Consider the following 13,963-nt stretch of genomic DNA (forward strand, 5'->3'; position numbering starts at 1 on the left):
TTTCTACTTCACTGGAAGTGCCAGGGGACTCTGCAAAATGTGACTGTGAAATTACAGAGACGTGAGTGATTTTTTAATTGTGAAATTACAACCATAGTCGGCGCATCTGGCACATCAAGAGAAGAAGCTTGAGACCTGAAGACGAGCGGAGCGCCTCGTCTGGACCACGGAAACTTCAGGCAGGACTGAGGTCTCGTCGCAGTCACGGGACAGACTTGTCACATCAGCGCAGGAGCGGATTTAACCGCAGAAGACTCAGCGCTGGTCACGGTGTGTGCATGGACATCGGGATCTTCGGCAGCAGCTTCACCCGGGGCGGTCGGCTTCCATTCTCTGACCGGAGGAAATTTCTGTTTGTGTGGAAATTTTTTTTTAAATAAAAGCATTGCTTGAAGCATAGTATTTGCGTTTTTTTATTCGCATTGAATTCACTCCTTCCAGCGCCTCGGCCTCGAGCGCTCCTCCGGGCCTGGTCACCTGGGGTCCTGTAAATTGAAAACTCCTCAGAGAGACGCACTGGACCCTGGAGCAGAGGATGGTCTGATGTTGGCAGTCAGCTGTACATGCGTCACCTCATCCCCCGGGCAGAGTTGCCTTGTCTGCGGAGAGTCGATCCAGAGCGCCGCACAAAATGGCCAAACTGTTGGCCATTGCTCTGATCTGTGCACCTCCCCTCCCCCATTCCTTCCCATGTAGTAGAGGGGAGCCGCCGTACGATCTCGCTGAGAGGGCTCCGTCCCAGACAGGTTTTGGCTGAACCCCGGCATCAGCGTCTCGTCTCGCCTCGTCTGGTCCACGGGAACTTCAGGAGAGACTGAGGTCTCATTGCAGTCAGGGAAGAACGATTGCCGCGCACCCTGACTCGCTGGTCTTTCACAGCTAGTGATGCCGACATCCTCCTATTCACGGGAGCAACACCGTGTAGCTTCAGCCGAGTACCGAGGCATGTCGGACTTGATCCGGTAAACTGTAGGGTCCCCGTCTGCCTGTAAACTCTTAGCGGTCACATGCACTGCCGGAATATAGTTGCTGTTGATATTTTCATAACAGTACAGTGGCCACCCTCTGCCATACTGTGGTTCGGGGTTGGCACGATTCACACTCTCATCCCACCCTGTTGAAGTAAGGTGGAGAGAGAAGTGTTGTGATGGCTGGACAAATCACTCCCAAAGTTTCAGAAGAAACTAGCCGCATAACTGTGCTGGATTTGAGATAGTAGAACAACCTAACAATATGCTTATTAACGTCAACTTTGTTTGAATGAACTGAAGGAGACAAGTGATCCAAACACTAAAGCACAGCTTCAAGAAGCAACGCAGTCCTTGGCCACTCTTGAGTTCCTGAGTTCCACTCCTCCATCCTGCAGTGACCGGAATCCGAGTGTAGCCAGGATGAAGGGGGAGCTCAGGTGAGCAATCCGGAACTCTGAATCACCTATGAGGTCATCTTGACCACAAGACTTGAACCCTAGCCTGGCAATGAAGCCTGACCTGGAAACCAGGGGACAAAACCATGGCCGGACTCACACCGGACCAGTCTACGAGAGTTCCTACGCCTACACCGGTCTATCCAGCCGGAATGAATGAATGAATGGGTTATGAAGATGTATCATTAACAACCCCTCATACATTGAGTGTAATTTTACACTCCGGGTGGCAGGAGTTACCGCCTCGCGTTTGCCAGCATAATCTGAAATAGAAGGTGGCATTAACAACCCCATATATATCGAGCGTAACTTACACTCTGGATCAGCAGGAACTGCGTTGCCCTCTTTCAGCCACTAAAGCTGAAATAGAAAGTGGCATTAACAATCCTCCATACCTGGAAAGAAAACATTTACTGAGCAGCTACAGTCAGGGTTCTAGTCTGAGCTGAGCAAGAAAGAGGGTGTTTATTCACAAATGAATAGACAGTTATTCAAGAATCCGGTGGATCTTGGGACGCTGCACACTCCACAGCACACACTGTAATGAAGCATATACTGGTGTCCCAGAGCCAGTGCTGTCAATGAGGGCCGACTGGTCGCAGTGTTCGGCTGCTTCTGAAGACAGAACGACATGAGGGAAGGAGGATGCAGACATTAGACAAATAGTGGTCAGCAAAAGTAGAGATTGATGACCAAGAACCTGCCTGGCAGATTTCTGCCAGAGATACTCCCTTGAAAGCAGCCACAGATGTTGCCAGGCCTCTGGTCGACTGTGTTCTCAGGGATTCCGGTGCCTGTTTTTCCGCTGTCTCATAGGCTTTCGCGATGGCAATTCTAAGCCAATGTGACAACCTGTGAGGGGACAGCGCTTGCCCCTTCTTACCATCTGCGAGAGCCACCCACAGACTGTCCGTCTTTCTGAAGGGTGGGACTTGATCCAGTTAAGCTTTTAGCGCTCTAACCGGACACATTTTGTTTAAACGCTCATGTTCCTCGTCTGAATGCGGAGGAGGGCAGAAAGCCTTTACTGAAAAGGTGCTGACCTGTGAAGAAGAAGAGAGACATTTAGGTGCAAAGGCAGGGTTGGGTCTAAGTGACACCGCCAAGTCATCGACACCAAAAAGATGCATTCAGGGCTGATAAAAAAAAAGAAGAGCCGCCTTGTAAGCTGCTAGCTCCAGGGAGGCCTGATCAAGTGGCTCAAAAGGGGCTTCGGAGAGTGAATTGAGTAGCAACTGCAGGTCCCAGTAGTGACATAAAGGTCTTGAGGTGGGTCTAAGCCTTAGCACTCCTCACATGAAGCAGCTCACTAGACGATGCTCGCCGACGGGTTGGCCGTCCAGACCATTGTGTGGCATGGAAAGGGCTGCTACATAAACCCGTAATGTAGCGCTGCTGCCTCCGTTAACCAGATGCTGGAGAAAAGAGAGGATTAGAGAAACAGGTGCCGATTCTAGGGAGGCTTACTGGGTTCCACATCACCGGGAAAAAAATGTCCATTGAGCATTGTATCCTCTGAGGGTTGACGGTGCTTTAGCGTTCTGAAGAGTCAATTGGACATCAGTGGGCAAGTGACTAATTGTTAACCCTGGAGAAGCCAAACCTTGAGGGGTCGTCCTATTATTGGGGGAGCCCTCGGGGTTCCTGATGCTTGCAGAAGCGCTGACCTCGATGGAGGGAACTCCCAGGGGCCTTTGATCCGCATCTGACACTTTAGACCATGTTTGCCATCTCCTGAGATAAACTCCATTCATCTGGGAGTGGTCTCCGAGATAATTCTTCTGGTGCCACATTGTCTACACAAGGCACATGCAGAGCCCTCAATGAGGCTAAATGTACATGAGCCCAGAGCCAAATCTTTCTGGCTATGTTGTGTAACGCAGACGACCTCACGCCACCTTGGCGGTTGATATAGGCCACTGCGGTGGAGCTGTCTTATCTCACCATAACGTGGTTCCCACTTAGATAGGGAGAAAGAGCCACCAACACTTCCAACAGTTCCAGCAGGTTAATTTGACGACCTTCGGAACTGCTACAGATCCCGCTGACGCAGATCTGATCCAGGTGGCCTCCCCAGCCTGACAGAGATGCATCTGTAAAGACTTGTAAAGAAGTGTTTTGACAATCCAAGGATACAGTGCGATGGAGGTTTGAAGCAGAGTTCCATAACCTCACATCTCTCAGAGCTCGTGGATACACTTTCACCAACCGTCTCGGATCCTGGACTGGGTGAAGATTGAGCCGGCTGAACCATGACTGCAGACTTCGAATGTTCAGGAGACCCAGGCGGATGACGGAGTGGGCTGCTGACATCATGCCCAGGAGCCTCATAATCCATAAGGCTGGCACCACACATGGAGAAACCGCCAGAACCTGGGCTGACAGATGGAAAATAGGATAAATAAAGGATCTGCTCGTCTGTCAAGTGAGCGCACTTTCCATGAGAGTTCAGAAGTACACCAAGATAAGCTGTAAACTGAGATGGCTGTAGTTGACTCTTGTCTTCACGCACTAACTTCAGTGACTACCTCTTCATAAGGCTGAAGAATGGTGAGAATCTCCGTGGCCATTTTCCACTTATCTGGTATCAGAATCAGAATCAGAATAGAATTGATTGCCATGGTCAGCGGGGGTCCCACTAACTAGGAAAGTGCTTCGAAATAAAGTGCTGTTAATAAAATAAAATAAAATAACAAAGGCTGATCACAAAGCCCGATGATGGTGGTGTCATCCGCAAACTTGATCAGCTTCACGGTATAGTGGCTGGAGGTGCAGCAGTTGGTTTACAGGGAGAAGAGCCATGGAGAGAGAACACAGCCCTGGAGACCCGATGATGAGGGTCCGAGTGTTGGAGACAGTCGTCCCCAGCCGCACACACTGACTCCGGCTGGTCAGGAAGTCTGTAATCCATCTACAGAGGGAGTCAGGCACGTTGAGCTAGCGAAGCTTGCCTTCAAGCAGAGCTGAGAGAGTTGTGTTGAAAGCAGAGCTGAAGTCTACAAACAGGATCCTGGCATAGGTTCCTGGGGAGTCCAGATGCTCCAGAACGAAATGAAGGGTCTGGTTCACTGCATCGTCCACAGAGCCAGCTCAGCAGCACAATGCTTCAGGATGGCAGGGGAAATTCTGTCCGGACCCGCAGCCTTCCGAAGGCTTCCAGCTTCCTGAACTGAGTGAGCACGTCCTGCTCCATGATGTCAAGAGAAAGAGGGGGAAGGGAGTGGCTCATCAGTGACTGTGATCGTCTTTGCTGTCTCAGTGACATCGTTCGTCTTAGTTGTGTCACTAAGAGATGGTCTTGGAAGCAAAGATCAACCTTGTCAGTACCTCGAATGTGTTCAGACTCTACATAATTTTCTGTCACAAGCCTATGCAGTGGCCAATAGGATGTCAAGGATTGCAAAGGAGCAGGAGAAGAAATACTATGACTTGAAAGCTAAGAGTTCAGTCCTGGTGATCGTGTCCTGGTAAAAGTGTGCAATATGGAGGGCCGACAAAAACTAGGAGACAATTGGGAGTCCTGTCCCCATAGTGTTGTGAAGAAACAGCATGGTCTTCCAGTGTATATTGTGAGGGGCATGAGTCAGAGAGCATGGTAACCTGCTCACACAATGTATGCTCCTACCAGTGGAGGAGAGCACTTGCCGGAGACAGAGGAGGTAAACCAGGCAGAAGAAGCCACAGAGGCATGAGTAAGAAGTGATGTGAGACAAGAGGTCAATGTGCAATGTGCCACTGACGCATGATGAAGTTGAAAAGCGGGTCCAGCCGAAGTAGAGTGTGTGACAGCAAGACCCTCCCATGATGTCACACCGATGAGAAGAAATCCAAACCAAAATCGTCGTGCTCCAAAGAGGTTGATCTGTGAGCACCAAATTGTGGACTGTCCGAATAAAGATCCGGAGAGGTTTGGAGTTGTGGCAGAAATTTAAGGCCACAAATGCTGCCACACGGGGTACCGAGTAGTATGGACGCATGTTGTCGTTTGTCAGAATCAGTTTTTATTTACACATGTTCAAATGTCATAGCTCCCCCACACGGGGGCAGCACTTGATCGGTTTGGCGTGTATAACCTGCCAGTCGTGTTCTGTATGTTGAAAAGGAGTAAAAAGTCCATACACAACTTCCGAACCGAAGCCTAACCCCGCACATCAAATCCAACAAACACAACGGAGAGTACCGGCGGGTTCAGAGTCATCGAGGCGGCAGTCCGGTGTAGGTACCAAATGCATCCGCTTACCAAATGTATCCTACCTGCCACTGAGTGATGATGTCACATCCGGCATATACAATATCTTTTTTAAATGTTTTAATGAGCCAGAGGAAATTGAAATGAATTGTTTCAAAGCGCTTTCTACCACATTTGTAGCATTTATTTCTACAAAATACAATGATTGTCATCGAATCGTTTGCGAAGTTTATGTCTGTTCTTCTTCGCGGTCTGCGGAACAACGCGTTGTGATTGGCTGACATGTGTAGTCATTACTTGCTGTGATGCACGCACACACGCACTGTGTCCACACTAGTGAGAGCTTTAACAGTAATCTCCCATATTTTAACTAAATGGAAAAAAAGCATTTTTTTTTCATCAAACCTTAAAAGTTGTGGTAAATATATTCTCTTGATTATCACAGTCAGCAGAGAGCTTTCAAACAAACCTTTTAATGATTTCTGAACAATGGGAACATTTGGAAGAAATAAACCAGTCCACTGCAACAGTAGCTCCTTCGGTGTCCACAAATCCAATTATAGGTTGATTTGAGGATGAATAAGGATATTTGCATTCTATCAGTAAACGTTCATGAAAACTAATGGGTTTCTTTCTCAACTAGAAGTGCATGCACAACCTAAGGAATTACAGAGAATCCAATGTCAACCAAAACATATTCATCAACAAGAAATAACAGTAAACATACAAGTTCATGTAGTGATGGCAAGTGATTTGGGGAATGTTTAGAGTACTAGTTATACAGCTACAGATTTTCACCTCAAAAATATGACTTCCAGAGTAATAAGGGGATTAATGGTGTATTTAATCTGACTATTTTAAACATTCTTTTAATCTTGTATAGTAATTTTGACCAAGCTGATGTTACCTAATTTTTTTGAGGTGCACAGAAAAAGAATCTTCAGTTCAAGGCAAACTAAACCACATTTTCACAACTCAGGTCTTTGCCGTGGACTTTGTTGTTTGATATTAGGTGCTATTTAGCACTATGTCACTGGATCACTCCAAAAAGTCCAAAAACTACTGAGGAATAACAACAATAGTAAAAAGGTGGAAAATTGTCGTTGACGTGTCACAGTTCTAGACACTTCCCAACAAACTGGAGTGTATCAGAGATCAAATAAAGGCAGAGCTACTTGAAATAAACATTGCAGAGTAAGGCATCTGGACTTTCCTTCCTGAAAGATCCACAAAAATACTGCTGAAAACAGATTGTCAGAAATCAGGTTAAAAAGCTTTGAAAAGCGGTGTTTTTGGCAGTTTGACTGACAAATACTGGCATGTTTTAGAGACACAGTCGGGAGGCAGAGGAGTCTTTGTATCATTACAATCAGATATAACAACCAAGCATTCTTGAAAAACTATTTTAAAACCCTAAAACAATGACGACTCACTGCCTTTCACCGGCTACATATATTGAGGCGAGGCGTGGGACCACAAGAAACCGGTGTCCTCCTGAAAGATTTGGATAAAGCCATCACTTTGAACACTTTCATATTGATCAGCAAACAGGGCAGTTGAGTAACAGTAACAGGAGAGAACCTCTTTAAAACTGAAGTTCCTGTGTCTGTCCAGTTCATTCGGTTTCAATAACATAAACAGTCATGCACAGTTTGTCCCGAAACACTACATATTCAAGAATTCAGTTACTCTCTAAAAACGTAAAAAAAAAAAAAAAGCACACAACTGGGTACAATACACAAGAGGAGAAGTCATTAACTCGAGAGCTAACATAGCTTATAATCAGGCAAAAAAAAAGATGTGGGTTTGTGTCGAGTCCTGAAGTCCCTGTGTGTGGAGTGTGGAGGTGGGTCCTCTGAGGCGAAACAGGGCTTAGACTCTGAAACTCTCTCCTTTCCCATCAATGTGGCGCAGACGCAGGTAGACGTCAGTGCCGATGCCCTGCATGGACTGAATGGAGAGGGAGCCACCGAGGTACTCAGCATAGGCCCGGGATGTAGGTAAGCCAAAGCCGAACCTGCAGGGAGAACCACGCAGACACGAAGCATTCAGAACGCAGACACGAAGCATTCAGAAAGAAATCAGGTGACTCTCTCTTTCTCTCAGGTGGCTCTTACAGTATGCTTGAAAAAAATCTCAAACAACAAGAGAACAAGTCCGACCATTAAACCAGGACATAAACATCAAGTGTGGTCCAGCTCACCCATGCATGGGACTGGACTGGTTCCCACTGTTGGTAATGTTGTTGAAAAGGTTGTTCATGCGTGGGTCCTGTGCGCTCTCCTCGGCCGTGCTGAAGTGGTAGTCCATCACTTTGTCGATGATCTTGTGCGGGATGCCGCCGCCGCGGTCCGAGATTCTTTAACAACAAAGGACGGATGGTTCAAGCTAACACGGCAGCGGTCACACAAACCATTGCACCAGAACAAATGCTGACTCACCTGATGACAAAATCAATGTCGTTGTTGGCGATGGTGACGACTACATCAGGGACATTGTATGGAGTTTCCAGATGAGACTCCATGGTGGCTCTGCAGGGGAAAATGTAGAGTCAAAATGAGTGAACCTATAAGAATCCCTGCACTAATTGTAACCAGCTCAGAACAACAGATGCAGAAAACAATTGTTTCTCTCAGCAGTGTGTCCAGTTATATGTTTGCCCCCATTTTAACAAAGGTCACCTCATAGCATTCTTGAGGAGTTCAGGCAGGATGTAATCCAGCGGCAGAGGGATGAAGGGGAAGCGAGCCGCTACGTGTCCGTTGATCCTCACTCTGGGAGAGTTTCCATACTGGTGCTCACAAAGACGTCTGGAGAACAAGCGGACAGCATGTCATCAACAGCTGGAAGATATTCTGGTTTTCTGAACCACCTTTAAGTAGTTCAAATAGAGTATTAATTGAAATTTCCTGAAAATAATCGTCTCAGAACTATGTGAAAACACGTAGCTTGATGGGCAGTGGTGGTGAAGAGAAGTTGCGGTTTCTTAATCCATTCAATCACATTTTAGACATCAAAAGACAACACAAATGCAAGACTGTTATTCCCATCATTTAAATTGAAACACTGACGGACAGAAAACAAGCAAACTTCACCGATGGGGGGAACCCTGAAGTGCTATTTGGACAAAGATCCCCTGTGGAGCAATTCAACAGGGCATTGGTTTGAAGGCTCCAGGGAGAAAGACCCAACCACTGATACTCAGTGCATCATCAGCATGTGTGTTCACAACATTCACCACATGATTCGAGTGCACAAGAGGAGGCTTCTCTTCATGTCATAGATGACTGACTGATTGACTGATCCTGAATTTTGACAAAGACGTCATTTTGATCACTCTTTTGTGTGTTTGGATAACTAGCTCAGAAAAGACGCTCACCTGACCCAAGGAAACAGACACTTTGATCAGTATTTTGAGGCACATGTCCTCAGACAACACAACCCTCCATTAGATAACAGGATAGTAGAAAGGAGATACGGCAACTTTGTCAACAGCTGATGTCATCAGAACACTTATCAGATGACTTCTCACCTCTCCTCTCCTCTCCTCTGTGCAGCCAATGATCATTATCAATAGATTCCGGTGAAAAGGTCACGGATCAAGTGGTTAGAGTGGTTCAATAACATTTTGAAAATAACATCAGGAGCCCATTTAACTGACCTGGCAAAGTCCACCCACTTCTCAATGATTTTCTTTGGAGACAAGCGTCTGCAAATCATTCCCACAAAATCCGGCTGCAACGAAACAAAGCAAGAAAACAATCAACTTTCACTGTTCAGAATGTTTCATGAAAGTCCTTCAATTGGGTTTTTTCAAATGCATATTTTTCGATTTTCTTAACTTCAGCTTGATCTCGGGATCAACAGGAACCGTATAGAAATATCATTATAGATATCATCATAAGTAATTCCAACTCTCACCTCACTCTCCATGAACTGCCACAACAAAACTGACCTTTACCTCAGTAACAATTTACCATGGGATTATGTTTTAGTTTACAGAACTCAAATATCCAACTACAAAAGCTCAGTATTTGCTGCAGCTACCTTTGTGTTTATTTCATTAGATTTTCTGCTACTTTAAATTAGACCTTTCCTGATAACTTCACTTTCAGTTAAGATTCTTCCACCTGTCTTCAATAATTAGCTAATCGCAGCACAATTTCAGACATTTTAAAGCAACATCTTTCACATCTAAATATAGAAACATTCTACTTCATCATTTCATTTGACACAAGCTGCAAATAAATTAAAAACAGCTACCTCAAAATGTATTTCTGCCCTAAATATCATTCCTAAAGTGCTTCTTTGTGTCCATTAACTTCAGGGTGTATAGACACACTGTTTGACAGCGGGGATTAAAAAAAATTACGACCCTCAAACCAAGCACGAAAACCCAACAACGAAGACCTACATTGTCTTCATGGAGAGCCAGGTGATGTGTGGCCAACATCCGGATACCCAACCGAGAGCACAGTGTTGTGTCCAGGAAGTTTCGAATAATGGTCTCATCCTGTGGAAGAAAAAAAGAAAAATTGTTCTTGGATAATTCGTTGTCCTGACTTTACAAGGCTTGGCAGCACTGACCTGGATGTGTCGGCGAGACTCCCGAAAACCCTGAGCCAACATGGTCACCACATCTTTGTGGTCATCCAGCAGCTGCCTGACGAGCTTGCAGAATTGAGTGTCCACCTCCTGATCTTTAATCTGTCGATACAAAACAACATTTCACAACAGTGCGAGGAAACACGAGGGAACAGAAGCAGAGGAGGTGACTAGGACAACAGCAGCTAAACTTCTCAAAGGACTCAGATGTGACCGAGTATACTAAGATGTTATTGCGCTTCAAGTTGTTCATCAGCTTGGTAATAAATGTTTACAGTAAGGATGTATACTGATTGTGTCAGTAGGAGAAACAGTATACAAATAAGAACCAAATTGCATGTCTATGTAGGGCGTAGGGGGACTTGTGTTTTGTGTTCCTACGACCTTGGATTACCATGAATAAGCAGACAAATAAATACAAACAGCTATTAACCTTACATGCTTCAATTCTCTTGCTAATCTTGCGATCAGAAAATAGTCTGCATTACTTTAGGTGTCAACAACAGGAGAGGCCAGATCGCATATGCAATTGTATGCAAAACAGCTATTGATCCTAAACGACAGCATTTGCACGTAAACTGACATTCATTCTGGTGGGTTTCACCCTTAAAAGCCTGAAATGATACCTAATTGACTCATATACATAATAAACATTAAAATCTAAAGCTGATTCAATGACGAATGATGAAGTGACGATGATGAAGTTAATGCAATTGCATACTGTTCTTTTATTGCATTACAACAAAGGAAGCTGTATGATGAAAAATAAGAAAAGATAAGAAGAAAATTATCAATCGAAAGAGAGCCAAATGAAGAGGCTTAAGCAACTAACAATGTGGTAGCATAGTGAATACTCCAGTAAAGAAGTACATTTTGTGGAATATTTAATGAGTAAAGTAGCTTAATAGATTTTTTTTCAAGTTAGACCAATATGAGAATGTCACCAAAATATAAACACCTCAAGACAAGTGCATCACACAGATCGTTCAACTTCCTGTTCAGAGAAGTTCCCACTCAGCCGGTGAACTTTTAAACCCTACATATTTTCACTTCTTTGTCGAGTACATATGTTGAGGACTCACCGGGGGAAATTCACTTAGCATATGGTAGGCTCTGATGTAAAGCTCGTGCTGTAGAACAGAAAAAAGGAGGTGTTAGAAAACTGCTGCTGCTGTCCATTCAGACAGAAACCAACCAGCCACGGTGCCCCATAACCTGCCTCCCTTTCCAGACCCACACGTGGCTGCTGTTACCCTACTTCATTATCCTGGTCACCATGACCCTTCAACAAGTGTGTTCCTGGATGACACTCAAGTATGTAGGGGCTTTAAAACATTATCAGCCAGTTGCAACATTCGATCAATCACACTTGCAAACGGTTTAGATCCTGTTCACTCTGATCTGAAGGCAATGAAAGAGTTAATCCAAGTTGACCCACATTTCAGCTGCCCATATGACAAAAGTAAGCACAATTTTGCAATCGACACCGAGAACCTCCACAGTACAGGGAAAGTAGGAATCTGGGTGAAAGTTCATCTCAGGAATAAGGCAGTGCAGAGAAGGAGGAAATGCTCCACAGTAGAGGCAGGGAGGACTGGAAGACATGGAGGTGGGAGTTTGATCCCATACATAATTTCTGAGACAATTTTTCACATTTAGAAAAGTCTCACAAGAAGGGACGGAGAGAGACCAATTGCATGAACATAAATTTTATGACTTGACTGTTTAATTATACTAATTACAGTAGGTGCACTCAAACCTGTTCGCAAACTTGATGTTTTAAGCCACTTGCTAAAAATTACTCTCATCAGAGTAAGGGCAATTGTGCATTTATTATACAATATTAATATTGTTGGAATTGGAACTTGTGCCACTAATAAAGAAGTTATTGACACGCAGAGATACACGGGGGTGTATTTCCAACAAGAGACAGCCAGGGAAAAAATGTCAAGGATATCTGGTTATCGTGTGTTTCATGGATCTGTTAGTATGAACGTGTTTATGACTGTTTTTCAGCCTTGAAGAGGGGAGCTCGAAGCTCTGCAACCCAAGGGTATAAGTACAGCCTTATACCCATCCTGTGGGGGCTTCATTAGCAACACTTACTCAATTGGCATCACAGTGGTTGAGCCCTCAGTGTCACGTCCACTGAGGCAACTGTTCTCACAGCAACAACCAAATTATTTTGAAGCCCGGAGTGCTGCAGTTTTGCAAGGTAAAATAAAATACCACAATGGTCTATGACTCTCTTCTACTCTGCCTGCTAATCATTTACCACACCAGGAAACTCCAAAAATGTTTATGCAACACAACTTAGAGAAGAAAGTGTTGTTAGAGTAAAAACATTTGCATCTGCAATATTTGAGAGAAATTGAAGCTTAAAATTACAGCTGATCATGAGTACCTACCACTTGCAGAATTGTGGGGTTGCAGCCAATGATGAACGGCAAACTACGAAAGCCCTTGATGCGATGGGCAATTCGCACAGGCAGCTCCTTGTGAAGATACTTGGCACTGCTCTGGGGGGAACACACAAGGTGGGACATATTGATTGAGTGCGAAGTCTCAAAAGCATAACAATGGCTGTTCATTATTCACGTGTGAGAAAAGCTTACCAAGATGTGGTGTCCATCCGGAGATTTCCCAGAATACAGAAGGGTTGCTAAGGTCAGCCTAACTGAGGCCTAGAGACATTACAACAATGTTAGCAAAGAAAAAGTTATAAATCAGTAACAGGAAGTGAGTGTAAATGCCCTGATTAGATTACTCATTACAGTAAAAGCGTGGACAGGGCGCAACCTTGACTCACTCATCACTACAGATAGCAGGCATGACAGACAAACTATTATAAAGATGATACATATTCAAGACACATAGAGTGAATGATCAATGAGCAAAGGTTCATTAGTAGCCATTAGATTTTTAATCCCATGAATGTAACAATGTAAATTCTATATTAAGGTTATGAGAAAGTATTACTTAATACAAGAAAAACTCCTGAAGCGAAGTGCCGATGGGGAAACGGTACTGCACTCACGTTTCACTCGTAGCTGAAGAAGCTATGCACCTCACGCATCAAGAATTTTCGCTACATGGAGGAATGCTGCTGCTTCGTCTATCACCCTTATGTTAATGTTGTCGACGATTAGTTATACTTATTGGATATTCTTACGATTTACACTTCGATGACCTTTACAATTCTCCGTTAATGTGTATAAAGCGTACAGTTTACAACACTCTCGGTGTTCTTGAACGCAGCACAGCCATTGCTAGCAGCTAGCTTTACAGTAGCGCTGCAAAGAGCAATACAAGGAGGCTATTGAGTAGATTTTTTGTTACGAATCCCAAATGTACCTTTTCTGCTGAAGCGTCGATAGCCGCTTGGTTGTAAAACGACGTGACAGTAGCCATTGTAAAAGTGGCGTGGAAGCTTCCGCTGCTTGACTTCGGCGTAACTGTCTTGGTGCCAGCTGCGAGCAGGAGGCTGCCCAGCCTTGAGCTGGCTCTGCCGGTCAGGCTACACAGCATCTTTCTCTCTGTTCAGTGTGGCTCGGTTCTTGAGAGGTCTTGTCTAGAAGTACCGAGAGGCCATCTGGGGTGCAGGGCTACAGTGCACAATAGCACATAGCTGGATACAGTAGAGAGGGTACTGGGAGAAGAGATCACATGACGTCAGGACTACCAAGCCAATCAGCTGTCGAGGGGGCGAGGCCACGCAACATCAGCGTACAGGAGAGAAGTAA

At 44.9% G+C, this 13,963-nt stretch overlaps 2 protein-coding genes across 6 annotated transcripts; both read right to left on the reverse strand.

Annotated features, from left to right (window-relative positions):
* Positions 1-435: 435 nt before the first annotated feature.
* On the reverse strand, positions 436-5,811 carry LOC128748897 (uncharacterized). Of its 5 annotated transcripts, none has more exons than XM_053847964.1 (4): positions 3,955-4,594; positions 3,371-3,799; positions 3,030-3,222; positions 436-2,469 (listed from the first exon to the last, which is right to left on the reverse strand). In XM_053847964.1, the coding sequence occupies exons 1-4, from the start codon at positions 4,045-4,047 to the stop codon at positions 2,411-2,413; spliced, it is 774 nt and encodes a 257-aa protein (XP_053703939.1). In that variant the 5' UTR covers positions 4,048-4,594; the 3' UTR covers positions 436-2,410. The 5 variants fall into 5 exon arrangements, with proteins under 5 accessions (XP_053703939.1, XP_053703940.1, XP_053703938.1 ...); XM_053847965.1 differs by having other exon boundaries at positions 436-3,222; positions 3,371-3,504; positions 3,602-3,804; XM_053847963.1 differs by lacking the exon at positions 3,955-4,594 and adding an exon at positions 5,607-5,811 and having other exon boundaries at positions 436-3,222; positions 3,371-3,804.
* Positions 5,812-6,122: 311 nt separating this feature from the next.
* bckdk (branched chain ketoacid dehydrogenase kinase) lies at positions 6,123-13,860 on the reverse strand. The gene is made up of 11 exons (XM_053847960.1): positions 13,575-13,860; positions 12,836-12,904; positions 12,629-12,739; positions 11,303-11,350; positions 10,203-10,322; positions 10,030-10,128; positions 9,277-9,350; positions 8,297-8,425; positions 8,057-8,146; positions 7,819-7,974; positions 6,123-7,632 (listed from the first exon to the last, which is right to left on the reverse strand). The coding sequence occupies exons 1-11, from the start codon at positions 13,746-13,748 to the stop codon at positions 7,488-7,490; spliced, it is 1,215 nt and encodes a 404-aa protein (XP_053703935.1). The 5' UTR covers positions 13,749-13,860; the 3' UTR covers positions 6,123-7,487.
* Positions 13,861-13,963: the final 103 nt, after the last annotated feature.

Source organism: Synchiropus splendidus, chromosome 17 (genome assembly GCF_027744825.2).
Source record: "Synchiropus splendidus isolate RoL2022-P1 chromosome 17, RoL_Sspl_1.0, whole genome shotgun sequence".
NCBI classification, from domain to species: Eukaryota; Metazoa; Chordata; class Actinopteri; order Syngnathiformes; family Callionymidae; genus Synchiropus; species Synchiropus splendidus.